Genomic DNA, 27,142 nt, shown 5'->3' with positions numbered 1-27,142 from the left:
GTAGAGGTATTTTAACAAGTTTCACATAATGATTTAATGGGGATGATGCAGAAGAGTTATTTGATTACGCATATAAGTTATATATTTCACTTTAGAGTTCACAGTATTTTTAGAAAAGAGAAATTAGTTCACAGCTAGACTCACCTTTGTGGTGTCATGTGCATTCAATATGCCTTCTACAATGTCAGAGAGGTCCATATGTAATTCCTTTAAAAACAACAACTCAATTAAAAAAGAGTAAGTGAATACAACATTTACTTTATTATTCAGTAGCTACAGTATACTATATGTTGGTAAAATTTTTAAATTACCATAATTTGATTTAAATATTGTTTTTGTTTTTTTTTTTTAAGTCGGTACCGGGGATGAAACTCACAACTGTACGCTTGCAGGGCAGGCATTTATGCCACTAAGCTAAACCCCCAGCCCTAAATATTACTTTAAAAATTAAGACAATTTTCTGTCTTTTTTTGAGACGGGGTCTCGCTATGCAGTTCAGGCTGGCCTTGAGCTCGCTTTGTAGCCCAGGCTAGTCTCGAACTCATAACGATCCTCCCACCTCAGCCTTCCAAGTGCTAGGATTACAGGCGTGAGCCACCATGCCTGGCTAACTAAGTCAAACTCTCTTATCAATTTTGCATCATTAGCTATATTTTGAGTGGCATAATATACCAACTAATTCCTTTTTTTTTTTTTTTTTTTTGGTATCAGGGATCAAACTCACAACCTTGCACTTGCCAGGCAGGCACTTAAGCCACTGAACTAAATCCCCTGCCCTCAACTAAATTTTTTTCTCTCTCTTTTAAATTATTAGTTCCACTTTCCCATTAGAAACTAATACGCCATAAAAAGTAAGCAATCAAAACTTACAGGGATATCATCAGTACGATTGTCCTTCCAGACCTCTAAAAGTGCAACTACCATGTCTCTCAGTTCATCCCTGGAAAGAACTCCATCACGGTCAACATCAAACACCTTGAAGCAAACTAATGAAAAGACAATCTTATGGAAGGAAATTATTTTTAAATTCTGAACTATAATATATTTTATTAGAAGCAGCCCTTGTATAATTATTTAGGTTTTCTCCAATCTGAGCAGTTCTCAGCAAGAGCAGACTACACAGTATCACTGTATCTTTTGGAACATATAGGATTTCCTGAATAGATTTGAAGAATCTATTACTAACTTAATACCCAGGTTGGAGAGATATTTGTACCAGCTAAATACAGAACTAACTTCCTTATAAATCAGAAAGAAATGTCTGTTATTACACAATATCCTTTATTTTGAGGAAAATCTCATAGCTATCTCTACCCACTCTTTTCAATTCCCTTCCCTCCTTTCTTTCTTCCCTCCCTCCCTTCCTGTACTGAGGGAGAATCTAGGGCACTGGACATGATAAGCAAGTGCTTTACCAATGAGCAACACTCTCAACACCTTTGAGTTAATTTTTACTACTCAAAACTAACCATTGCAGAGTTCTTTCATATATGGTTAAAGTACCATACCTAAAATCAAAATCAGTAACAGCACATTGCTACAAAGATAACTTACTTGCACTAACTAAAACAGAAATTTTAAATACTTTAAAAAAGTTTAAATCCAATCATTAAACCTCAAATGAGAAGAGATTTCAGCCTCCTTGTTTAATATTCAGTTTTAAGGAAAAAATATCATTTATCAAAAAGCTAGCTTTGACCAGTTGTGTATTAATGGGAAATGAAATCTGAATTTTTGAAGATTTAGAGGACTAAAAATGATCTATTTCATATACCTCCATTATAGAATATTTATATCAATAGTGTATCACACATAGCACATTACTAAACAGATCAAAGTATCACACAAATCTCTAAAGAAGGCAGGATCTATGAAGCACTATTTTAGAAATAATGATCCTTAGATTCCAATTAAATGTATACTGCTGGATTTTTTCCAATATGGTTGATTTAATAATACAACACAATTAGGCTATAATATTTTAGGTAGGTTAAAAAGGCCATTTTAGTATTAATAAAATTGTACTCTGATTAGAAATTTCACTTTGTGAATAAAATATTAATGTGTACAAGCAAAATAAAATTGAGTTATACTTCAAATTATTCAAGACTAAATTCTCTATATAAATTAACAGTATATATTTCCTAAATGCTTAAAATTTTCATTATCATGAACTGCAAATTCTTCAGGAAAATCAATCCATTATTAATAATAAGGATTACCACACTACTTTCAACTCAAAAAGGAATAGATTAGGTTACACAGACCTCAATAAACCTAAACATGAGATTAGTATTTGCCAACCTGACATGAAAACTCAAGCCTTAATCTACAGATGATTCTCTATGGATGAAGGTATATAACTTGCAATTTTACTGACATTATCCAATGCACTTACACTTTTGTCTTTCAGCCAAGGGCCCCCTGCAACAAGCTGATAATCCACAGGAGATCTCCTTAAAATCTATGTGATTATCACGATTTTCATCAAAAGCATTAAACAACCCTAAAAAACAGAAAAAGGCAGCATAAATAACAGCCAATAAACTTCTTAATGTCAATAATGACATGTTTATGAAAGGAGGACATATTCTTTCCTATACACTGGCTGAATTAAAACAATTTAAAAAAAAAAAAGGTCTATCACTACCTCCCAATGTCTCAGGAAGTATTTTTTTCTCTCTTGGTACAATTACTACTGAAACTTATGATCCTAGCAGAAAATAGCACATTTTCAGTGTTTATGTCAGTCCGCACCTCTGATATCCATTACAATGGCATAATATACGTCTGCATTTTTTCAAATCCATTTTTATTCAAGGATAAAAAGAGAAAAAAGTACAACAAAATTTCAAAACACATCAATCGGGGGCAACAATGGTACAAACATGGTGCATTGTCATCTCTATATCATTCACCCAGAGCACATGCATGTCTGTATTTTTTAAAGCTGACAAATAAGCCAGGCATGGTGACATGCATTTATAATCCCAGGACTGGAAGGCCCAGTACAGATCAGTATGAGTTTGAATCCAGCCTAGGCTACATATTGAGTTTGAGGCGAGTCTAAATCACATATGGAGAGCCTGTCTCAAAAGGAAAAAAAAAAAAAAAGTTAACCAAAAAAATGCAAACAATGAAAGAAAAACATTGGATTGCTTTGAATACACAAACTTATACCATGGTATCATCAATAAAGTCCTTCTAAAAGCAAAGGGAAATATATTATACTATAAGAAAGAAATCCTCCACTATAGTGTTCTTCGTACTAATCTTTCATACATGAATATTTTAAATTTCAGAATTGAAAAGATATTCATAATCCAATCCTGTTTTTTAAAACTATTTTTAAAAAACAGAAATGAAATTTTATTTTCAAGTAAAAGTGATATTATCTGGGCCAGGAATATAGTTCAGTGGTATAGTGCTGGCCTGTCAAGCATGAGGTTCTGAGTTAAGAGTCCTAGCATCAAAAAAAAAAAAAAAGAAGAAGAAGAAGAAAAGAAAATTACATTATCAATTTCCAACTCTAAGAAAATAAAAATATAACTGCATAGTTGAAATAGGTAGAAAACTGGAGTACTACCTGCATTACTTCCCCCATATAAGTACTTTGAAATATGTTAGGTATCTGAACAATACAGATCATATACATGAGAATCTAATTTTGTGTCCTTTGTTTTAAGACTAAAAAAACTAAAGTGCAGTAATTTACCAGAAATTGAAAAACTTTATAATCAGAGCTGAGGTTAGGGAGCATACACCTGTATCCCTAGCTATTTAGAAAGATGAGAGAGGACAACTGTAGTTTGAGGGCAGTCTGGGGAACTTAGACCCTGTTTCAAAGTTTAAAAAGAAAAAAAGCAAAGAAAATCAAAAGGCTTGCCACTCTGAGTTCAAACTTTAGCACTACAAAAACCAAAAACACCTAACTTTATAACCAGGATGTAATTGTAGTGACATAGCACCTGTGACACAGCAGTGACATAGCACCTGTGTAGCATGTTCAAGACCCTGGGTTTATTCCCCATCACTGCAAAACAAAGAAAACATAAAACAACTTAATAACCAGAAGCAGAACCCAAGCATCCAAATTCCAAATATGCTCTTTGTGATACCATCGACAATTATCTTTTATATTTAAAAACAAAAAAACCCACCAGCCCTGGTGGTACATTCTTGTAGCCTCAGGACTCAAGGGACTGAGGCAGAGGATCATAAATTTGAGGTCAGCTAGACTACATACCATGATCTTGACTCAAAAACTAAAACAAAAAAGTCATAGTTTGGAGCTAGATTGAACCTAAGTAATATTCTAGTCTGGCTGGTTCTTACTCTTTGGGGAATACAGATATGGTGGTAAAAATTTTACCTGGAAAAAAAAGCAGAATTACCCTGGCTGAGGAAGAAGTGAGGTCCTGTGTGAAAACCTAGAGTTCTGCCCAATCAGTACACACCATCCCATCTATGCATATTACCTACTAACATATCTTATTAGAGCACAGTCTCCTAAACACTTGGTCAAACTCATTTATCCATGAGGCTATTCAGCTGCAAAGAGCTAACCTATGAAAAGTAAAATATAAAGCTCAAGACTGTAGCCCTAATTTCCACCTTAGGTTTTCTCCACTATACTATTTGAAAGAAACTCACAAACCTACCAGAATATGATTTTCTTTTGGGTGGTAATGGGGATTAAACTCAAGGCCTTCACACTGAGCTACTTCTCCAGTCCTTTTATATTTTTTATTTTGAAAAAGGGTCTCACTAAATTGTCCAGTCTGAGACTTTAATGTGGAATCCTCTTGCCTCAGCCTCTCAGAGTGCTATGGTTATACCATACCTGTTTGGAAATTACAACCTTTAAAGTTAAGACTTGTTGGTTACAAATAAGCAATGCATGTGAGTGTGATTATCTGCCAGTGAACATTTACAGAAAATGGACTGATTCCTACCTTCACTTAGAGATGGTCGAATAGGTGGTGAAACAAGTGGGCCAAAGGTTTCTAAATCAAATCGTCCAGTACGAGACTGAGCCTTCAACAACCAGTAACGTTTCTCCAGATCAATGATGTCTGACTCCTCCACTGTGAGTGAAATCAAACAATTATAAAACCTCAGCAGTTAATTCATCCAGATAATGTATCTTCCAAGGACCGATAGATTATATAGATAGACTCCCCACCCGCTTTTTGTTTTTCCCCAAGATCTCATTGTATAAGCCACACTGGCCTTGAACAAACTTCATAATCTGGGCTGCTCTCAAACTTGAGATCCTTCTGCCTCAGTCCCCTAAGTACTAGGATTACAAATGTGTGCCACCACACCTAGCTTCTTTAAAGGATATATTTTAATTTCTCAGTTCAATTACTAAAAATAATTCTGATTTAAAAGACAACAGGCTTTAAAATCAGGAAAAAGAAAACTGCAACTTTCCCCTAAATAGGCTGTTTAAGTTTAACACAATACATAAAATAATAAACAACTGAGCACTTAATTTTCCCACATCACTTTTTTTTAAAATTTTATTTAAGGAAAAAAAAAAGAAAAAAAAAACAGAAAAAGGGTACAAGTTATACAGAATTTCAGAAAAATAAACAGTAGGAAATCACTAGTTAATAGATTACATACTGTCATCTTAGAAATAGTTGTTCAAGTTACAAAAAACCAAAGCATACAAAGTGGACTCTCAAACAGTGAGATTACAAACAGTTTTGTTCAGTGATCCAACAAAACTCAGTAATGTGGTTATCTAGCCTATACATTTAAATATATATGCAGTTATATCGTTTAAAGCACTTTCTTTTCCTCTCTTTTGTACAATGACAATTACACATTTTGTGTTCTATTACTCCCATTGTTCTTATTACTTTTTTGAAGAGAGTAAAACCAAATGTGACATAACAGGACACAGTCAGTCAAATCAAAAGGATGGACATAATACATAATGTAAAAACAAAATACAAGGTGATCAACAATGGTTACCATAATGCCTCTTGCTATCTTACAAAGAATTGCCTATACCATCATTTATAATAAAATTGAATGAAACAGTAAAGAGTAAAACCAAAACATTGGAGACATTACAGGACTTCAAAAGAAGATAATAGTCAACCAGAATGGGCATCATAATGAATCTTATTGTCTTTATAGTTGTTGCCTATACTTTCGAACTTGGTACTATCAAACAAAACAGAATAGAGGAAAATCAGTCAAAACAAGATGGTGAGAGCAATACAGGGTTTCAAATCGTTAATAGGAAATCAAAGTGAGTTACTATAATATATCCTGCTATTTTTTATTTATTTTTCCCTTAATTAAAAGGATAAAAATGAAAAAGTAAATAATAAAAAAAGGAAATTGAGATAAAAGAGGGCATAACAACAAAACAGCACAGATCAAAACATAACCATTTAAGCAAAATAGTGTTTTACCACAAGATAATCCCAACATAAAAGTATTTACCATAGTGTTTTTCCTTGAAATCTTTGAGTATAACTTCGTATACTGTAGCATCAAACATATCAAGACAATGTAAAACCATTCAAGAGAATGACAGTATTACAGGGTATTTAGAATCAACTAACAGAAAATGAACAATGGTTTCTGTATAATCTCCTTGTCTATAAAAGTTTTTGCTTATATTATCACATATAATAAAATCCAATAAGAGACAACATGTTAAGACCGATGGAGACAGAACAACAAAAGCTAGATGGGACTTCAAAACAAGATGATATTAAATCATCACTACCTATGATGATGTCTTGTTTCCTCCAAAATAGCTGTTCCTACCATCCAACCTTCTCTGCCTCATTTCTGTTGAGATCTTTTTCTGTCATTAGTTGTCAGTTTGTCTTCTTCATTTCGCTTTCTGCTCCATTCATTGTGGCCTCTCTGCCACTGTTTCTGGAATCTTGGTATTTTTCTTCTTTAGAATATTCTGCAGTATTCTCTGTAGAGTTGAATTGGTGGTTGCAAATTCCCCCAGTTCCTCTTTAACCTGGAAGCACCTTGTTTTTCCATCCATTTCTAGGGACAGTTGTGCAGGATATATCAATCTTGGCCGGAGGTTATTATCTTTCAAAGCTTGAATTATTTCCCCCCAAGTTCTTCGTGATTTGATGGTTTGTGCCGAGAAGTCTGCTGTAATTCTGAAGGGTGTTCCCTTGTAAGTGATCTGTTTCTTGTCTCTGACGGCTTTTAATATTCTGTTCTTATACTGGATTTCTGGAATTTTGATTATTATATGCCTGGGTATAGCTCTGTTTGGGTTGTAGGTGGCTGGGGTCCTGTACGCCTCATACAACTGAGTATCTTTGCCTTTTGCTAAATTAGGGAAATTCTCCTGGATTATTTCGCTGAATAGCTTTTGTAGTTCATTTGTTTTCCCACATGACTTTTATCTAAATTTCTTTTTTTTTTTTTTTCTTTTGCTTTGTTTTGAGACAGTAGTTTGGGCAGCCCTTGAATTCTCTATGTAACCCAGGCTGGCCTCAGATTCATGGGGTATATTCTTGCCTCAGCCTCCCAAGTGCTGGAATTACAGGCATGTGCCACCGAGCCTAGCATTTTTGCTTATTTTCAAACTCTATCTTGGATTGTTTTTTTGTTTTGGTTTTTTTGGTATGAGAAGATCGAACTCACGACCTCACACTTACCAGGCAAGCGCTTGAGCTGCTGGGCTAAATTCCTGGCCCCTTTTGGATTTAAAGTTTCTATGTATATCTTTCTTTCTTGGCTAGACTATAAATATAATACCAAGACCCAGGCCTGATTCATCTTGTCAGTATGGCGACTGACACATTCAAAATTTATTTTATAAATGGAAAAATAAGAAGGTACAAAACAAGTTAAAGTCAGTCAATCATTGAGGAGGTAGAGTAGAATTAATGATGTGCTAGGTAACAGCAGACTCATGAAAGTATGAACATAAACATTTCTCTTTTTTCATTCATCAGAAGGTGTATTAAAAATTCAGACAAATTTAATCATAGTCACATTTTATATGTGCTTTTCTCCAAGGAACTGAAGTGAAATTTGGAAAAAACACAGAAGATATTTAGTCTCAACTCAGTAGGGTAAACAAAGTGATATTAGCTAAAATATGAACCTAGGAATACTCCTTCGTAGCCATAATCAAGTAGATTTGCTCTCCTGCCATAAATAACTGGGAAACTGTACAAAATATATAAAACCACTATTTCTAGAAATTAGAAGACAGGTAATACTGGACTGTGATTCCTGAGATGAAGAAAATTAAAGAGGTGAACACACTTCCATTGCCCTGATTATCTGCTTATAGTCACTTTTTAGACTTTAACAAAAGTAAGGAAATTACTTAGAAGGTATCACTGAAGTAAGAATAGAGTTTAGTTCTCTGTCTCCTTTGTGGTGTTCGTATGTTAAGTTCAGGACCTTGCACATGTCAGGCAGTTTCTTTATTACTAAGTACATCCTAGTACTGAGATTTCATTAGCAATCTGTGACTTGCTTGGTGTGGATAGATCTAGGAGATTCATTTTCACAATTTAGAAATGCTTTGCTATTATTTCCAATATTTTTGAGACCCCATTTCCATGAGGGTCTAGTAATTTTTACTTACATATTATTTGCAATGCAGACTTGGGTAACTATAACAGAGCCCAAAGGCACATAAGCCTAAAATAATTAGTATGTGCCTCTTTAAGAAAATGTTTGGCAGCAGGGCATGGTGTTGCACACCTGTAATCCCAGCACCTGGTAAGCTGAGGTAGGGGGAATGCTGTGAGTTTGAGGCCAGCGTGCATTACATAGTGATTGTAGGCCAGCCTGAACTACACAGCAAGACCTTAACTCAAAAAAAAAAGAAAGAAAGAAAAGAAAAGGCCTGGCAACTTCTCCATTAGAGCCTTTGAAATTGCAAACTGCAAGACATCAAGAATGTAAAAAAAATGACAAAACAACAGGACTTCAGAACCATGAAGTATTGAGGCACCACTGAGAGACTCTGACTTTGAACACTATGCAACTGTGAAGCCTTGAAAATGCAAGAATCCCAACCAGACTTTTTTTAGAGAAAAAAATAAAATTTCAAAACATGGGAGTCTGGTTTATTTCACTTATGAGTATAGTGGCTAGTTGAATCCATTTACTTACAAATGTCTCAAGTTTAAATTATACTTTATGACTGAGTAGTAGTACTGCACTCTATAAAAATAACACATCTTTTTTATCCATTCGTTAGTTGGTGAACATTTAGGTTGTTTCCAACATCGAGCTATTATTAATTGCGCTGCTATAAACGTGGCACCCAGACTTTTATTAAAGCATTTGTTAATAACAAAACTGAGCAAAAGATCCATGAGACTTTTTATGTACCGCTACTCTCATACAGTCTCTTCAACTGCCAACAACTCCCACAACAGTGATACATTTTTTTCAACTGAGGGGCTTACACTGACAAATGATTTTCACTAAATCCATTAATTTTTATTAGGGCTCACTTTGGTGTTGTACTTTCTATGGGTTTGGACAAATATATAGTGCTATTATATACTGCAGTTATCACAGAGAGTAATTTCACTTCCCTAAGACTTTTCTGTGTCCTGCCTATTTGTCACTTCCTCCTCATTAGCCTTGGGTAATCACCAATCATTCTTATTGTCTTAGTAGTTCCTTTAACTTTTAGGCTCTCTAGTCTCTGCAAAATTTCTACATGCCAAAATTAGTAGGTGGAGAAAATTATCTTTGCATTTGGGTTTTCATCAGATTCAAATATGACAGAAATTTCCCCAAAAGCTTGGCTAATTTCATTCTATCAAAGACCATCCTCTAGCAGACTCATCCCACTCTCAGTGCCTATCCTCATCCTGAAAGCATCCCACATCCCTGGATCACCTAGGAAACACTCATCCCTCCAGAGTTCAGTTTTGCTTTTATTTTTAATATTTGCTTGCATCTACATGCCTTAATGGCTATAAAAAAGAACAAGATTTTCTGATGTATGTGGTTATTTTGGGTTATTACAATGCGAGTGGAGGTCTTTTCCGCCTATTTCCCAAATTAAACAGAACATTTCTCTCTCCAATTATTACTTAACATGAATTTGAAAATTCTCACTTATGCATCAAAGCATAAAACTATGAATATGGGGGGAAAATAAGCAAGGCTACTTGTATATAAACAGAATATATTCAAAAAATTCAAGAGAATTCATTTATAAATTACAAGTGAATTCAACATCTGTTGGGATGAAAAATATACACAAATCAATGCTTTTTTCAAATAATACCAATAAAATATAAGAAAATACTTTAAAATTATACCAATAATAGCACTATTCTCAGAAGATATAGCATGTCCAAAAATAAATAAGTGATATTTTCATTAAAAACTTTACAAATATTTTCATTAAGAACTTTACAAATATTTAGAGACTTAATTAAACGCAGAGGTTATAATAAGGCTCCAAATAGGGCCTAGAGAGACACAGCATAACCTCAAACAGAGTAATTAGGGAAAATCACACTGAGTGTGGCATATAAGCAGCAACTTAAAGGAGGCAAAGGGACAAATACAGAGGGGGGAAAAACATTTTAGAAGAACAAATAAGAGTATGCCTAGAAAATTCAAGGAAGAAAAAGATCAGAGTGGTTCAAGTAGGGTTGGCAGGGAATAGAGAGGAATAACAACAGGTATTCCTATCTATTAAAAAGTCAAAACGAGATAAAGTCAGAGGTTTATAGATATCAAATTACATGGGCTATTGTAAATATTTTCATTTTAAATAAAATGTTGAGCCAACAGAGGGCCTGAAACATAGGAGTGAGGTAATTTACATAATCACTTACCTGCTAAATTGACAATAGCCTGATCATTAGCAAGAATGGAAGCAGGAAGATAAGTTATTCCTATCTATTAAAAGAGTCAAAACTGCCATGGCAGAAAATAAAAAAGGTCTTGACAATATGAGGCCAGGATCAAGTACAATGACTCTACTTAGATTCCATTTTACAAAGAATATTTTTCAGGGAAGTTTTTTACTTGGGTACCCCCCTAGAGAGTTCTAACTACAAGACCTGTGAAAAGAGATTCCAAGAGTGATAATACAGTTAATACAGACTTTCAGCATTCAAAAGGAATCAATCATTAAAAGTAATTATAGGAGTTGTAGTGATGTAGCACCTGTCTGGCAAGCGTGAGGTCTTGAGTTCAATCCCCATACTCTCACCAAAATAAATTAATAAATACAAGTAATTATATAAACAAAGGAGAGACAAGGTTTCAAGATAACTTATAAGAAGTTAAAAAATAGAAATCAATATTCATCATCTTTATTAGGTTTCTGTACTGTTAATTATGTCAAATCTTAGAAAAGAGCAAGGGAATTGCCACCTATTACTGTTTGCACACAGTGAAATCACTAAATCAAACATTTTTTCCTCCGTCTTATAGAGCAGTTTCTCAACCTTGATGACAACGCCGACATTTGGAATCAGACTTCTTTTTTCTAAGAGGCTGTCTAGTGCTTTCACTACAGGATATTTAGCAGCATTTTGGGCTTTGTCCACTAGATGTTAGCAGAGCAGCTCCCAAGCTGTGAAAGCTGGAAGTGTCTTCAAAACATTGTGCAGTGTCTCACACAGGTCAAATTGTTCCCGATACATAAGTGCTGCCACGTACATGTACAAATAATGCTTGCCTAGTGACTATAAAATAGCTTATTTCATAAATACACTCATCTGTATTAAATTAAATATTAAGCACTAGAAAAGCAAATTTCCCAAAAGCTCAAATACTATAATGGATTCTGTATCAGTCATTTTAGACTAAATTATTATTGAAAACAACTTATTTGAAAGATAGTGGTACTAAAACAGGATCTATGTGGTCAGATAAATCAAAATTCTTCAGTAAACTGGTATCAGAGTATTCGGTAGATTAAAAAGTTAAGAAAACAAAATCTTAAAACACAAATTGTCATAAAATTTTTGGCTTATACTATTTTCATTTTCAATAACAGAGTTCTTGCATCACATTTTGATAATTAACTGTGATACAACTTGCAAGCATATCATAACATTTTATAAGTTTTAAACAAATTATATTATTGTCAATTAAAAAAATATATATACTAGCTAGGAGTGGTGGTACATGCCTGTAATTCTAACACTTGGGAGGCTGAGGCAGGAGATCACTGCAAGTTTAAGACCAGCCTGAGCCACAAAGTAAGCTCAAAGCCAGCCTGAACTGCATAGTGAGACCCTGTCTCAAAAAGGTAAAAAGGAAAAGAAACTTATATATTAAGAATGTCCACTTTAGAGCTGGGCATAGTGGCACATGCCTGTAATCCCAACACTTGGAAGGCTAAGGCAGGAAGATCACTATAAGTTCAAGGGTAGTCTGGGCTACATATATAATAAGATCAAGGCCAGCCTGCATTAGTGAGAGCTTATCTCAAAAAAAAAAAAAAAAAAAAAAAAGGCAGAGAAGAAAGAAAGAACAGACAGACTTCGTTATTATTACAGAGGGGAAATAAAGCAGGAATACCAGAAATCGTTATTTCTAAAGTCTTTCACATTTGCTTGCTTTTTTATACTTCTAACTGCTTAAATTTAATTATAAAAATGATTTTTACAATTTTATTACTGAACATATTAAAATGTACAAAAGAACAATTATAACAATTACTAAAACAATTATTACTATAATTCTACTTTTGCCATCTGCTTAAAATTTGTAACATAAAGTTTCCAATATAAGCTTTCATTTTCTTTTCTTTTCTTTTTTTTTTTAAACTTTTTTTTTTTTATCGGTACCAGGGATCCAACTCACGGCTACCTGCTTGCAAGGCAGGTGCTTATGTCGCTAAGCTAAATCTCCAGCCCCACTTTTTTTTTTTTAAGATTATTTTTCTTGGGTTACTGTCTTATCTATCTTTTTTTTTTTTTTGTCTTTTTTATTTTTATTGGTACCAGGGATTGAACTCACGACCGCACACTTGCAAGGCAGGCTTATACCGCTGAGCTAAATCCCCAGCCCCTTCATTTTCATTATGTTACTTTTATTACCTACTAATATATTTTGTTGCATGAACATGTAGGCATTCAAAAGAAAATTGAAAACAAAAAAATGCATGTTTTTATATATTTATACTTTAATTTAATTGACTGTCATTTAGGTTGTGTAGAAGACTTCCAATGCTTTTATTCTAAAAATCTATACCATTATATGATTTCTCAAATTATAAAAAAAAAACCTAGTTTATACTTTTAAATAATTAACGGAATAAATGGATTTTAAAGATTTTGTAGCACACCAGGCAAGGTAGCTTATACCTGTAACCCCAGCACTGAGACTGAGGTAGGAGGATCGTCACAAGTTCATGGCCAATCTGGACTACACAGATTCAAGGTCAGCCTAAACTACATACTGAGACCCTGTCTCAAAAAAATCAAAAACAAAAAGGTTTTACACTGAGATAATCAGCAACACTATGATAGAACAAACAAAAATTTGCACACAGAAATACATACCTCATCATGTTTTTTATATCAAGTAACAAATACACTTATAATATTTTAATCACCTCATGTAACATTTGTAAAGATTCACTTAATGGAATGGGAAATAATTCTTAAAATATATAGAAATTTGATGGAAGAATGTTGCTGTCTTTCTTTTTTTGAGGGGTGGGACTGGGAAGGATGGTATGAGAAATCAAACTCAGGACCTTGTATTTGCCAAGCAGGCACTGCAAAGCTGAGCTATATCCCTGGCCCTCTTTTTTTTTTTTTTTTTTTTAACAGAAGCATCTGTTTTAAAGATCCTCAAAACTCAGGCCATGGGTGAAGTTGATAAATAGAATGCTTGCCCAGAATGAACAGAACCCTGGATTTGATCACCAGCGCACACAATGCAGAAAGAAGTGAAAGAAAAAACAAAATTCACTGAACTGGATTTACTGATTGATTGATTTATTGATTGGTTATTTATTTATTTATTTTTGAGACAGGGTCTCACCCTATAGTTCAGGCTGCCTTGAACTCACTAGGTACCTTAGACTAGCACTGAACTCACGGTAATCCTCCTGCCTTAGCCTCCTAAGTGCTGGGATTACGGCATGCAGCACCAACCCAGCTAACTGGGTTTATTTAAAAAAGGAGAGCGTTTTTACATTTTAACAACAGGAAGAATACCAAAGAGCCTGATATATAAATTGAGACTGCATTACTGTGCCTTATTCCCTAGGTAAAATGTCTGTCTGCTCCATTTATGAGGAAGGAGGAGGAAGAAAGAATGAAAAGAAAAAAAACTTTCCTCTAGAGAAAATTAGCTTTTTCAAGTTCTCAACTTTCTTCCAAGTAAGGAATTGGCATATTTTAAAAATTCTGAACCTGAAATAAAAGGTAGAATACAGTAGTCCTGATAGAAACCATATTCTTATTTCTGTATTTTTAGATATTAAGTATTTAATGTGTTAATAAATACATCTATTTGGTGCTTATATAACAGTACCATTATCATATGGAAAAATTACAGTAACTGCTATTTCTTAAACTTTGAAAAGTATGTTTATCATCTCCTAACAATTCCTTTGCTTAAGAAGAAATCTGGAAAGACAAGTAGAACATACTTTGAAAAAAATGATTGCGTTAGTCATGCTCATTAAATAAAACCATGCTTCAATGCTGTCTTCTAAAAATTAATGTATTTTTTTCAGTGCTGACTTTTAAGCTTATGTGATCTATTCACTTTCTTGATATAGACTACAAATTCTTTACATATGTGAAGAGCAAGCTACAGTTAATGATATACATAGTACTTATTATTATCAAACATTTTATAAAAATTGGCATTTGGAATTGCTACAAAGAGGGAATTTAATCTTATTTTCACTTAAACAAGTCAGAAGCAGAAATTTCAGTAGTTACTCTATTTGCAGTTGGTAAATCAACACCAAAACTTATACTCTATTGGATAGTTAAGAATGAATTATCACCCACCTAGTGGCATAATGTTCCTTGGGTCATGACAGCAGCATAACATATGCCCAGCATTCTAAATCGTTCTCGGCCTGAACTTTGGGCCATCCTAAGCAAGTCTCACCTCACAGAAGGTTCTAGCTGCAGAAACAGCTCTTTAATGCCAAAAGGGATCCTCATCAAAAAAGTAGGGCACGATCTCAGTTATCTTCATATAGTAACACAATTCTTTTAACATTTTTGAGGAAACAACCTGCTCACAGAAACAATGCCCTGAGATCTACTTATTAGCCTTACATCATTACTAACAGATAAGAGGATAATGCAGGAGAGACACAGATTTACTAGGCAGGTTACAGTCTAAGAATCACAGAAATATCTTTTTCCCTATTTAAAAAAACAGGCTTTAACACTATAAAGTACAATGTTGGAAAGGAACATAAAACTATACCTGCTTTCAATTGGGTAAATGCTCAGATAGTTTGGGGCAATATAAATTTCATCAGTGAAATATGAGATTAATACTCAAAATGAATTGAATTCACCAAAAACATGACATTAACTGCTTCAGAATTCAGATTCTACCACTCTAAGAAATCCCTGAGTTAGCAAGCTTATTCACATTTACATTTTAGGGATTTTTTTTTTTTTTTTTTTTGGTCAGTACCAGGGGTCGAACTCATGACTGCCTGCTTGCAAGGCAGGTGCTTATGCCGCTGAGCTAAACCCCCAGCCCCCTTATTTTAGGGAAATTTTTAAAACTCTTTTTTTTGGTACCAGGGATCGAACTCATGACCTTGCGCTTGCTTACCAGGCAAGCACTTGAGCCACTGAGCTAAATCCCCAGCCCCCTAAAACTCTTAATTTATTTGAAAACATACTTACAAAAAAGGCATTATAGGCACATAAATTTTCTTCCACGGATTACTAAATTCCATAGAATCTGATCAGTATTAAATGAGATAACTTTTTTTGGAGACAGGGTCTCTCTGTGTAGTTCAACCTGCCCTTAAATTCACTATGTGGCTCAGGTTGGCCTCAAAGTCCCCATAAGCCTCCTGCCTCAGCTGAGTGCCTGGGATTACAGGCATGCACCACTATGACCCAGTGCAACTTTTTTTTCTTGGTAGTAGCATCAGAGATTGAGCCTAGGGCTTTCATATTGAGCTATGTTCCCAGGCCTTCTTTTTAAATTTTAGTTTTTATTTTGAGATAATTTCTTCTTGCTAAGTATCTAAACTGCCGAAGCTACACTTAAATTTATGATCCTTTTGCTTTGGCCTCTCAAGGGTACTGGGATTGCAAATGTGTATCACCACTCTGGTGTGGAAGACAACTTTTAATAATAGTTCTTAAAATGATACTTTAAAGATTCTGCTACTTCTTTCACTGTAGGTAAATAGGCAACAATTTGATGGGCTTGTCTGGATCAAATGAAATGTAGTAATGACTAGAAATGATAAATGGGACTTGGAATATAGCTCAGCAGTAGCACTTGTCTAGCATGCCTACAACTCTAGGTTTGATGGGAGTGATACAGGGAGGAAGTATGAATGAATAAACATCCGTATGACAACACATGGAAGGTTGAAAAATTGGAATCTTAAGTTAAAAGGAGTTCAGCCCAGGCAACCTAGCAAGACCCTGTCTCAAAATAAAAATACGAGCTGAGGATATAGTTCAGTGTAAAGGGCTTGGGTTCAATCACCAGTTGTCTCCCTCTTCCTCCCACGACCCCCCCAAAATCATTTATAAGACACAAAGCAAAAAAAGGAAATCAGAAAAGTGAATCTACAAGATAGTCCGAAGTAAGCCTGACAGTTCACCACAACTAGCATGTTAACTCCTTTAACCTGCAGTTACAAGCCACTCAAAATCACTATGAATAAAAATATTGTGAATGAATTACTATGTATCAGAAAGTCTCTAAGACCTAAAATAATATGCATACATTTTATATACAGAAAATTTTCCACGTATTAGCAACTACTCGTAAGTAAATTTGGCCTTTTCTTTCCCCCTTCAGTTCTAAGGATTTAACTTAGGGCCTTCACACACCTCATTTTGAGAGGGTCTCATTAAATTGTTGAGTGAGACCCAGAGTGCTGGAATTACAGGAATGGGCCACCACACTCAGCAAAGTTAAACTTCTTGTAGCCTAGTTTCTCATTTGTAGAATGAATATAAGATGAATGTCAAGACACTGCACAAAGATTAAATGAGATGATGCACATGGAGTGTGGTGCCTGACAGTACGGTTCCTAGGGTAGAGTGAGTGTTCTTTCTGCATGTAGTGAATCAGAACCTTTTATCATGCAAATATGAGGTGGGGGCACAGAGCTATTGTCAAAATTCACATAATACACAACACAATTATCTGCTAATGAAACAATTTTAGTTTTTATTTTTATTTTTGGTACCAGGGATTGAACTCATGACCTGGTGCTTGCCAGGTGAACACTTTCACTGCTGAGTTAAATCCCTGGCCCCAATGAAATAATTTTTAAAAGTTTAAAAAAAAAAAAAAACCTACATAATATTCTGTAAACATTCGGTGAAAGCATTAAATACTATGTGCCTGACACTGAACTAAAAACTATAGACATGATTGTGAACAACACAAATATATAGAGTCTACTAGAATTTAAAAACTGGTGATTTTTACCTCATAGAAGAAATAGACATCAAGTGATCTGACAGCCCACAGATAAAGAGGCACTTGAAGTTGTGACGCTTAGAAAGGTAAATGAAGAACATAAAGGAAAAGAAGTATAGGAGAAGGATACTATATGGAAAGATAAATCATGATGTTTAAAATCTGAAGGCAAAGCCCAGTGTGGTAATGCACACCTGTAACCCCAGCATGTGGAAGGCTGAGACAGGAGGATTACCATGAGTTTAATTACAAAACAAGGCAAAGGTTAACTTATAGAAATTATACCATACGCCAAGATAAAAGGCAAAAAACCAGTAAGTTCACTTTCCAATGACAAACAGTATTAAACATGATAGTTTAACCTACAACTAATGGGCAACTCAATTACAATGTGGGCGTTTCAAAGGCTGGCAGCTCAGAACGATTAGTCTGTGCTTGGTTAGAACTATGGTAGTGGATGGGATAAACATTTAAAACTGAAAACTGACTGCAACTAAATATAGTTTGAGTTTGGGTCTGTCTTTCCAAATTCCAACATTTAAAATAACTAGTTTTTGGAGGAGGGAAAAAGGTTGAGGATGGGAAAAGTAGAGGAGAAAGAAGATGAATGTTAGTAATACAATCTGCACTAATTTACTTCAAACTTGTTCTCTCCAGTATAAATGGCTTTAAAGATTACTATTAAAACATCCTATTTATACCAGGCAAACTTTAAAATAAACTCTAATCTTAAAGATGTTTAAATAGCAAGTTATAGTACAAAAATGCACCAGCCAAGATTTTAAAAAATTGGTCAAGATTCACTAAACCATGAGCTAAAGATTGAACTGTTTTTAATTTTTAAATTTTATTTATTTATTGTGGTTTTTTGAGATAGGGTCTTGCTATGCAGTTTGGGCACACCTTGAGCTCACTTTGTAGCCCAGGCTGGTCTCAAACTCGCAATGATCCTCCTGCCTCAGCCTCCCGAGTGTTGGGATTACAAGTGTGAGACACCAAGTCCAACCTTAATTTAAACAAAAATAAAATAGTAACAATTTAGGATTTGCAGCTTTGGAAAACTGTACTTGCCATGATAAAACCTAAAATCTTAGGAATACAGTCCCATAGAGTACACTTGTCTAGCATGTGTAAGACTGTGGGCTCAATCCCTAGCTTCACAAAAAACTTAAAATTTTGCATAAATCAAGTTAATTATTCTAACTCTGAAACACATTTTTTTTTTTCCTGATACCAGAGATTTTTTTCCTGGTACAACCTTGCACTTGCCAGGCAGGAACTTGCACCTCAGACTAAATCCACAGCCATATTATCCTAACTCTGTACGGAACACAAACAGCTCTCGTCTCATTGATGATTTATATGTAAGAGAATAACATTTTATTATTTATTCATTTAGACAGGGTCTTGCTAAGTCACTAAGTGGCCTAGGCTAGGCTGCAATTTGGATTTCCTCCTGCTTTAGCCTCTTGCAGACTGTGACTGCAGATGAGCATCACCTGACTTCAAAATTTGACCAAGTATGGCAGTGTGTTCAACTCACTTGGTTTCAACTTTTACTTTACAATTGATGTGGAAAAGTAATTAAAGGCATCTGCACACTACTCTAAATGTTATTTACAAGTGCAAAACTGTAATTCCTTTTTGTTTCCCAGATGCCTTGGCTCATTACACAGCTGAAATGTAATGTTTTAAGAAATAATTATTTTAAAAATATGCCTCTTAAAAATATTTATTTTGTCTACTTATAAATTAGTTACCAACATTTCCCTTTTCTTATGAGTTTCCACATTTCTATCATCGTTTGAAAAATTCAAAGGACCAAAATGATTTGAATATAAATACCTGTAAAGACATCAATAGTGAAGCAGAAGTTTGATTTACAGATAACACAAATCTGTCATCAGAGTGTAAACTTGACCATGTCAAAATTTCTGTAAGAAATGTTGCAGTAATTCTGACTTTGTGATTATTTCATGATAATACTAATCAGTGCCTACTACCTAAGGCCCTTAAAATTCAATTGTTTCCTGATCTTGTTTACCATTGGTTCTTTGTTTCTATATATTATAAATAAAATGAAACAAACTGGTAAGAAAAATACTTTATCCTACATATCCAGGCAAGCTAACTTTTGAACTTATTTTGAGAGCTCTCTATTAGAAAACTGCCTAATCCACAATTACTATTCAGAGACACAGGGGGAAAGCCCACTGCCATTCATAAACTGTGCACAAGAGGATACATGTTAACTGTAAAACATATCCTTCTCTACCAGGAATAGGGTAGAGTCATTTTTAAGAGAGATTATCTCATTTATCTCTTATCACAGATGATATGAGGTAAACTGTATCATTATTCCCACTTTACAGAGGAGGAAAAACAAATTTAGAGATTAAACCCATAGGTAAGTGGCAGAGGCAGTCTGACTCACAACCTTAAGAACTCCTAAGTATTTTTATCAGTGCCTTTTAAAATATACTTTATAGCCTATCTACATCAAAATTACCCTAGTTGTCTCAAAGTACAAGGTCCTAGACCACTGAACAAAAATCTTAAGTCAACAGAACTAGTAAACTGCATCTTTTTTTTTTTTCATACCGGAAATTTGGTCCTTATATATTTGTCGGGCAGGTACCAGTGCTGCTGAGCTATATCCCTGGCCCTGCATTTTTAATATCTCTTCAGATAATTCCAATGTTCAGTAATACCTTATAACTACCAATATACTTTTTTTTGTTTTTTTGGCTTTTTCCTTTTTATCAGTACTGGGGATCGAACTTATGACTACCTGCTTGCAAGGCAGGTGCTTATGCCACTGAGCTAAATCTCCAGCCCCACTACCAATATACTATCACAGACTTATAGTGAGTCATTTTTTTTTTTATTTTGGAAAAATTCAGTGAAGAAACCAATATATAGGTTCCCTATTCCGTCCTTAGTACCAAAAATACTCCAAAAATCTATTAATCAAATTTAAAATGTTAAAAATAACTGAGAAAATATACCATAACTGAGCTGATAAATTGCAATAGAAGACATACTGGTTGGGTATGGTGGCACATGCCTGTAATTCCAGTATTCAAGAGGCTAAGACAGGAGAATCACTATGAGTTCAAGGCCACCATGAGCTACATAGTGAGTTCAAGGCTATCCTGAACTACATAGTGAGACCTTGTCTTAAAAAAAAAAAAAAAAAAAGATGTATGCCATTACTTTCCCTCAAAATAAATACTCCTCACTTTGAACATGCTTATCCCATCACTCTTGCCACTTTCTGAAGCAGTTCTGGAAGTTCCGTAGAACTGAACTAAGTATCTTTAGTTGTCCTGTCATGGTTGCTTAGATGTATTTAATTCAATTCAAAAATGTTCATTTTTGATGGTCATTTTTATTTTGAGAAAGTTGCATAGTCAAACCCATGGAATAAGGTGAATGGGGACACAGTGTAAGGTTTTTATTTGAAAGAAATTGTCAGAACACATTTTGAATCCATTCAAGACGCTGAGGCAACTATAGAAAGACATGACAAAGGACTTTTAGAGCTGACTAAAAAAGTGGTAAGAACAATGAGACAAGTGTTTTTTAAAACAAGGGAGGAACACTTTGAGGGGGACTGTGTCTTGTGTTGCAATAAATTTTTAATTTAAACATTCACCACAGTTTTGGATCCTGCCTCTAATCTCCTTGGGCTTTTACCACACAATATTTACTTCCATGGCTCTCTTGCATTACGAGACTAGATCAAATTATTAGTTCTGATGGATAATTCTCTTTGGATTTAAAGTAAATTCATTCTTTTGGTGCCTTTTTAAAGGGATTTTAAAACTTACAACCTGATAGTACATTAAGAGCAGGAAAGGCAGGCCTAAGCCATTTAGGCTCATCGAGGCTTATGATTCCAATGCCAGCTGCAACTTGTAAGGTTAAGTGTAACTCTGCCAGAAAGTGCATCTTGTTATGCTAATTTGCTTCAAGGACAGACTGGCTCAATTAAAGACAATTATTGGTTCTTCCTGCTCACCCAAGTCCATGACCTTAAGAAATTCCCTTTAGACCAGCACAAGTCTGCCTGATAACATGGGACCCAGCCTATGTAACCATTATAAAATAATTGCTATTAGGCTTTTTGCTTAAAACACACATAAGTGCCTGTTTAACCCCAAGATTGGGCTGATGATTTGGAACTCAGTTTCCCTCAGCCTGCTAACATAATAAAGAGTTACCTTTCAACTTTTTGATTCAATTCAATTTGGTCCTCCATTCAATTTGATCCTCATTCTTCCACACCACTTTAACTTAATGCTAATCAGCTTTCTGTATCTTATATTATTTAGCTAAACAAAATTTCAGAAACAACAACTAACCTTTCAGCCTTCAGTAGTTAAATTTCATAAGTATCAAAATTCATTTTCCCACTAAACACATGGTTTTCATATGATCATTTATAAAATGAATGTAAATGTTAAACTTTATTCAAACATGATTCATTTTGGTCCTTCTCCATGTCTGTGTGTTTGTTTTTGTCTCACAATCTTAAAACAACATATATCTTCTGCTTATTTCTGATGAAATAAAATGTTTAAAAATCAGCAATCTGACTAAGGATGTAGCTCAGGGGTGGAATACATGTTTGTAGTACTGTATGTGGGTGGCCCTGGATTTGAGTACTAACATCATTAAAAAAGAAAGGAAAAGTGATAATAAGAAGATAAGCAAGGTTTAGCATGTAATTTGGCAAGTGAAACATTTTCAACCCAGTTCAACCTAATAACATGTAGATAGTCTCTTTTATTAAGAGGAACTCAACAATAAAACAGGACACAAGCTTTGTTTCCAAGGGATTTGTAACTTATGGGGGGGGGAAGCAATTTTGAATTCTAAGGTAAGGCCAAAAGCATGTTAATTGCTTTAATTAAAATGTAAAATGTTACAGAAATGCAAATAGTAATTTATTCTAAAAATAGGTTTGACACAACAGGCAGAATTTGGGTAGGGGTTTGATGACAAAGTATTTCAATTGTGAAACACTAATAAAAGATGAAATGCATTCTTAAAAGATTACAAAATATAGTATATGGTAGCTAAAAAAGTCATGAGGCAGTCACAAAACACTGACCAGTCCTCTATAGGTGAAGCTGAGAATACATTATGGGAAATGGATATGAAAAATTAGATCAAAGATAAGAAACTAAAAAAATCATGCTAAACAGTTTGAATTGTCCTGTAGGTAACGAAAAATGTGCAGGTAATCAAAAATTCTCAACGTTTCTGAGCAGGGAAGTGAAAGAATTGGAACTTTAACATTAAAATGAGTAAAGAATATTATCTTTCATTCTTTCCTATCATTAAGAAATAGGTTGTAAGACATAAACATTACAGTAATAATGAATGGGTGAATACAAGAAAAAAAAAAGAAAAAGTTAGCACAAATGAAAAACAAGGGAAGCTGGGCAGCTGTAAGAAATATGGTTGCATTAGGATTGATAAAATCTAACATCAAAAAACAAAGATAATCTCAAATTGGACACTGGAACTACAAATACAATCAATCAACCAAGATAGGAAGAATACTACACTGTTTGCCTTTTTTAACCATTAAATGGGTTCAAGCAGGGAAAAATAAATATGATTTTAGGTGATATTAAAGTGTTACAAAATATAACCAGGAGGCATTTGCCACTTGAGACAGAATTTAAAACCAGTAAAGTTTTTCCAGTTATACCACCTGCAAGGTATGAAAAATAGGTAAAGCAATGGAAATGGCTGTAATGTAGCAAAGCATGCACATAATACAAGAATAAGACAGAATTTATGTTTTAAAAGTAGATCATAAAAGGACAAAAGAGAAAAATCTAAAGAAATACTTAGGAAATGACAATGTTTCAAAGCCAAAGGAAAAGAGTTTCAAGAAAACTTGAGATGCCACAGAAATGGTAGTAATTATGTGAAACCAAAAAGAAAACACTCAGTTTAGAACTCAGAAAATTAAAGAAAAAAAAAAAAAACTCAGAAAATCATTATAGGTGAAAAAGTGAATCTACATTAATATTTGCTTTAAATAATTCAAAATAAATATTTTTAACAAGGCAAAGGCATTTTAACTTTTACATATTATTAAAAGTGTGGGGAGAAAACCTCCCAAATAATAAAAAATTAAATATAACAATCATTTTGAAGGCTGGATGTGGTAGTGCACGCCTGTAATCCCAGCTCTCAAGAGGTTGAGGCAGGAGGATTGCCTGAATTTGAGGCCAGCTTGGGCTACACAGTGAATTCAAGGCCAGCCTGAACTACAGAATGAGAACCTGTCTTTAAAAAATAAAAAAGAAAGCAGTGTTTTCTAAAACAATACGCAGCATTTCTACTTGGAAAATAATTTAAACTTTAAGTAAATGGCAAAGATTAGATCCCTGATCAATCTTGTTAGCCTCTTCCTTTAAGCCCTCTTTTTTTTTTTCTTTTTGGTACTGGGGATCAAACTTATGACCATGCGCTTACAAGGCAGGTACTTATGCCACTGAGCTAAATCCCCAGCCCTAAGCCCTCTTTTCAACTAAAGTTCTGCTCCTCGCACTCCAATCCTTTATCTTTGGCCTGACCAGTGTAGTATCATCAAAGAATCCAACTAACATCATCTCTTACCTTTGTAATCTGATCTCCTGGGCTCCCTGTAGTAAATCTTACCCTTGATGGCTCCTCTCAATAACTCTTCCACTTTTACCATTACCTTACCCTGTTTCTTGGAAATAAATTCTCACGTTTTCTTTCCTTTTTTTTTTTTTTTTTTTTTTGGTGGTAGGGGGTAACTAAGAATTGAACTCAGAACTTGCACTTCTGCCAGTGAGCTACATCCCCAGCCTACCTGTTCTTGTAGTACAGTTAAACCTAATCTCTTTCCCCTATTGCAATAAAGGTACTGTAATAATCTTGAATAATTTTTTCCCCTAACAAGAAAGAGAATTTTTTTTTTTTTGTTAACACAGCAAGGCATTCAGAAAAAACAGGTACACTCTTAGTATTAAAAGAAAAATTATGCACTGATCATAAATGAACTTTTAAATATAAAAGTTCAATGAAACAGGCATATGACTGATTAACTATGATAACTTACCATGAGTATGAAAAGGTTTCCTCAATTTTTTATGCAAAAGAGAAACTTTTTTTTTTTTTGGTTTTGGATTTTGTTTTGTTTTGTTTTGTTTTTTGATACCAAGAATAGGACTCATGACCTCATGCTTTTCAGGCAGGCGCTGTGTCATTGAGTTACATCCCCAGTCTTGCAAAAGAAAAACATTTTAAAAGCTTTCCAATCTAAAACAAACAAAATGGTGCTACTGAACAATAGTAGAACCAAATTCATTGCCTATTGTTGCATAAATCTATCAGAACTTCTAACACAAATAGAATGGCCAGGCCTGTAATCCTAGCACTCTGGATGGCTGAAGGAGGACGACTGTGAGTTTGAGCTCAGCTTGAGCAATTTAATAAGACCCTATGTCTCCAAAACAGCGGGGAGAGGTATTTGGGATATATTTCAGTGTGAAGGTTCTAAGTTCAATCCTCAGACCAAGTTAAAAAAAATTTTTTTAAAAAGTGTTTCTTTTGACCAGGGGTTTAGCTCAGTGGCATAAGTGCGTGCTTGGCAAACGCGAGCTCATGAGTTTGAAGAAAAAAAAAGTGCTTCTTTCAGCAACACATACACCAAAACAAAATAAAACAAAACAAAACAAACTCTACAAAAAAACAAATAACAATCAACCTAATAGAATAAAACTGGGAAAAAGTAGCTTGTGTTACAAGTTACTGTAAGTCATATAGAGGAACAAATACCATTTGACACTCAATGTCATATATTCAATGAAAAATACGTCAACTTGGAATGGGGAGAAGGAAAAAATACAACTTTCTCACTGAAAGAACGGCATGATTTAAGAGAGATGACAAGTGCAAATACAAAGAGTGCTATAAATAATTATAATACAAGATAAAAGTAATTAGTTCATTTAAGAAGAATACAAATAACTTTTGAAGAAAAGTCAGAGTGTCAGACATGGTGGTGCACATCTGTAATCCTAGCACTCAGGAGACTAAGGTAAAAGGATCACTATGAGTTTGAGACCAGCCTGGGCTAAAAAGTGAGTTCAAGGCCAGCCTGAACTGCATGGTGCAACCCTGTCTCAAAAATACAAAAAGAGGCCAGGGATACAGCTCAGCAGCAGAGTGCATGCCTGGCAAGCACAAGGTTATGAGTTCCATTGCTGGTACCAAACTAAACAAAACAAACAGCAAAAAAAGAAAGGGGGGGGGTGGGGAGTTCAGAGTAAGGAGAAATGATTTCTGATCATGGATAATATTAGAATATCCTGATGAAGAAGAAATTGTGCTTTTTTTGCAGTACATAATAATATGAAAATATAAGCCTCTATGAATTGAACTTAAGTAAGCTACATTAGTTTTCTAGGACTGCTACAAATTATAGTTATTTTATTATGTACTGTAAAAAAAGAACACAAAACAGTTTCTTTTTTTGTACTGGAGATCAAACTCATGACCTTGAGCTTATGCTGCTGAGCTAAACCAAAAAATTTCTTCTTCATTAGGATATTAATATTATCAGGCAACCCTATTAAAAGTTGAACAGAAAACAACGTAATATCAATACTTACAATGTGTGACTCCTGCCAGAGTTTGGTAGAAAGTGGGAGTGTCACTATCATCAGTGAGGGTAACATACACTCCTCCAGATAGTAGCCAACGAGAGAAGGTAAAAGCATCTTTGTTTAGAAGAAGCCAATTTCTAAACTTCTCATAGTTTACTTTTTCACCCTAAAATTAAAATGAGAAAACATAAGTTTTGTTAAATCATAGGCTATCTTACTTGGAATCTACACAACCCAAAATTAACTGACATTGCTATTCTACTATCTATAAAGGAGTAATTATGAAAGTAACATTATAGGGTAATACACTTATAAATAAACTGTTCTTAAAAATAATTTAGGCTAGAGATTTAGCTCACCAGTGAAAGTACTTGCCTAGCACACGCAAGACCTTGATCTCTATTGCCAGCATTACAAAATAACACCACTACTACTGCTAATAATAACTATACTTCAGAACTTCTATCTGTACAAAATCTATGTGCTAACTACAAATCACTGAAGAAGTTCAGTGGTAACAATAAGCCAATTTTTGGTTAGATATATTTAATAAACCAAAAACAAACCAAAAAAACCAGAAAAGTCTTTTTTGCTCAGCCCATCAGAACATTATTCTATTTTATAAAATGAATCAAGTTAATATTCTTAAACTAAATTGTTGTATTTTGTCCTTTTACATTAGACACTTCTGTGGTTTTGGGAGAAGGGGGCAAGAAATGATGCTGAGGATCTAACCAAGAGTCTTGCCTACGTAAATTAAATGCTCTCTCTCTGAACTACAATCCGAGCCACTGACTGTGACCTTTTTATTATGATAACAGCTCCTTTTCCCATAACAGCAGTTTTAAGCATTCCAC

General features: G+C 34.4%; 1 protein-coding gene across 8 annotated transcripts in view; it reads right to left on the bottom strand.

The window, feature by feature from the left end:
• Usp32 (ubiquitin specific peptidase 32) overlaps positions 1–27,142 on the bottom strand; it is a 188,066-nt gene that overhangs the window by 68,974 nt on the left and 91,950 nt on the right. For all 8 annotated transcript variants that reach the window (XM_063250896.1, XM_063250894.1, XM_063250893.1 and 5 more), the window contains 5 exons: positions 26,292–26,451; positions 4,956–5,087; positions 2,399–2,506; positions 871–986; positions 145–207 (listed from right to left, as the gene is read on the bottom strand). In XM_063250896.1, coding sequence (XP_063106966.1) covers positions 145–207; positions 871–986; positions 2,399–2,506; positions 4,956–5,087; positions 26,292–26,451 — 579 coding nt within the window. The remainder of the gene's footprint in view (positions 1–144; positions 208–870; positions 987–2,398; positions 2,507–4,955; positions 5,088–26,291; positions 26,452–27,142) is intronic.

The sequence above is a fragment of the Cavia porcellus genome, unplaced genomic scaffold (assembly GCF_034190915.1).
Source record: "Cavia porcellus strain 051 isolate PalLab524CR breed Dunkin Hartley unplaced genomic scaffold, mCavPor4.1 scaffold_6, whole genome shotgun sequence".
Taxonomy (NCBI): domain Eukaryota; kingdom Metazoa; phylum Chordata; class Mammalia; order Rodentia; family Caviidae; genus Cavia; species Cavia porcellus.
The sequence above is the reverse complement of the archived record's forward strand: the minus strand, read 5'-3'. Positions and strand labels throughout refer to the sequence as shown.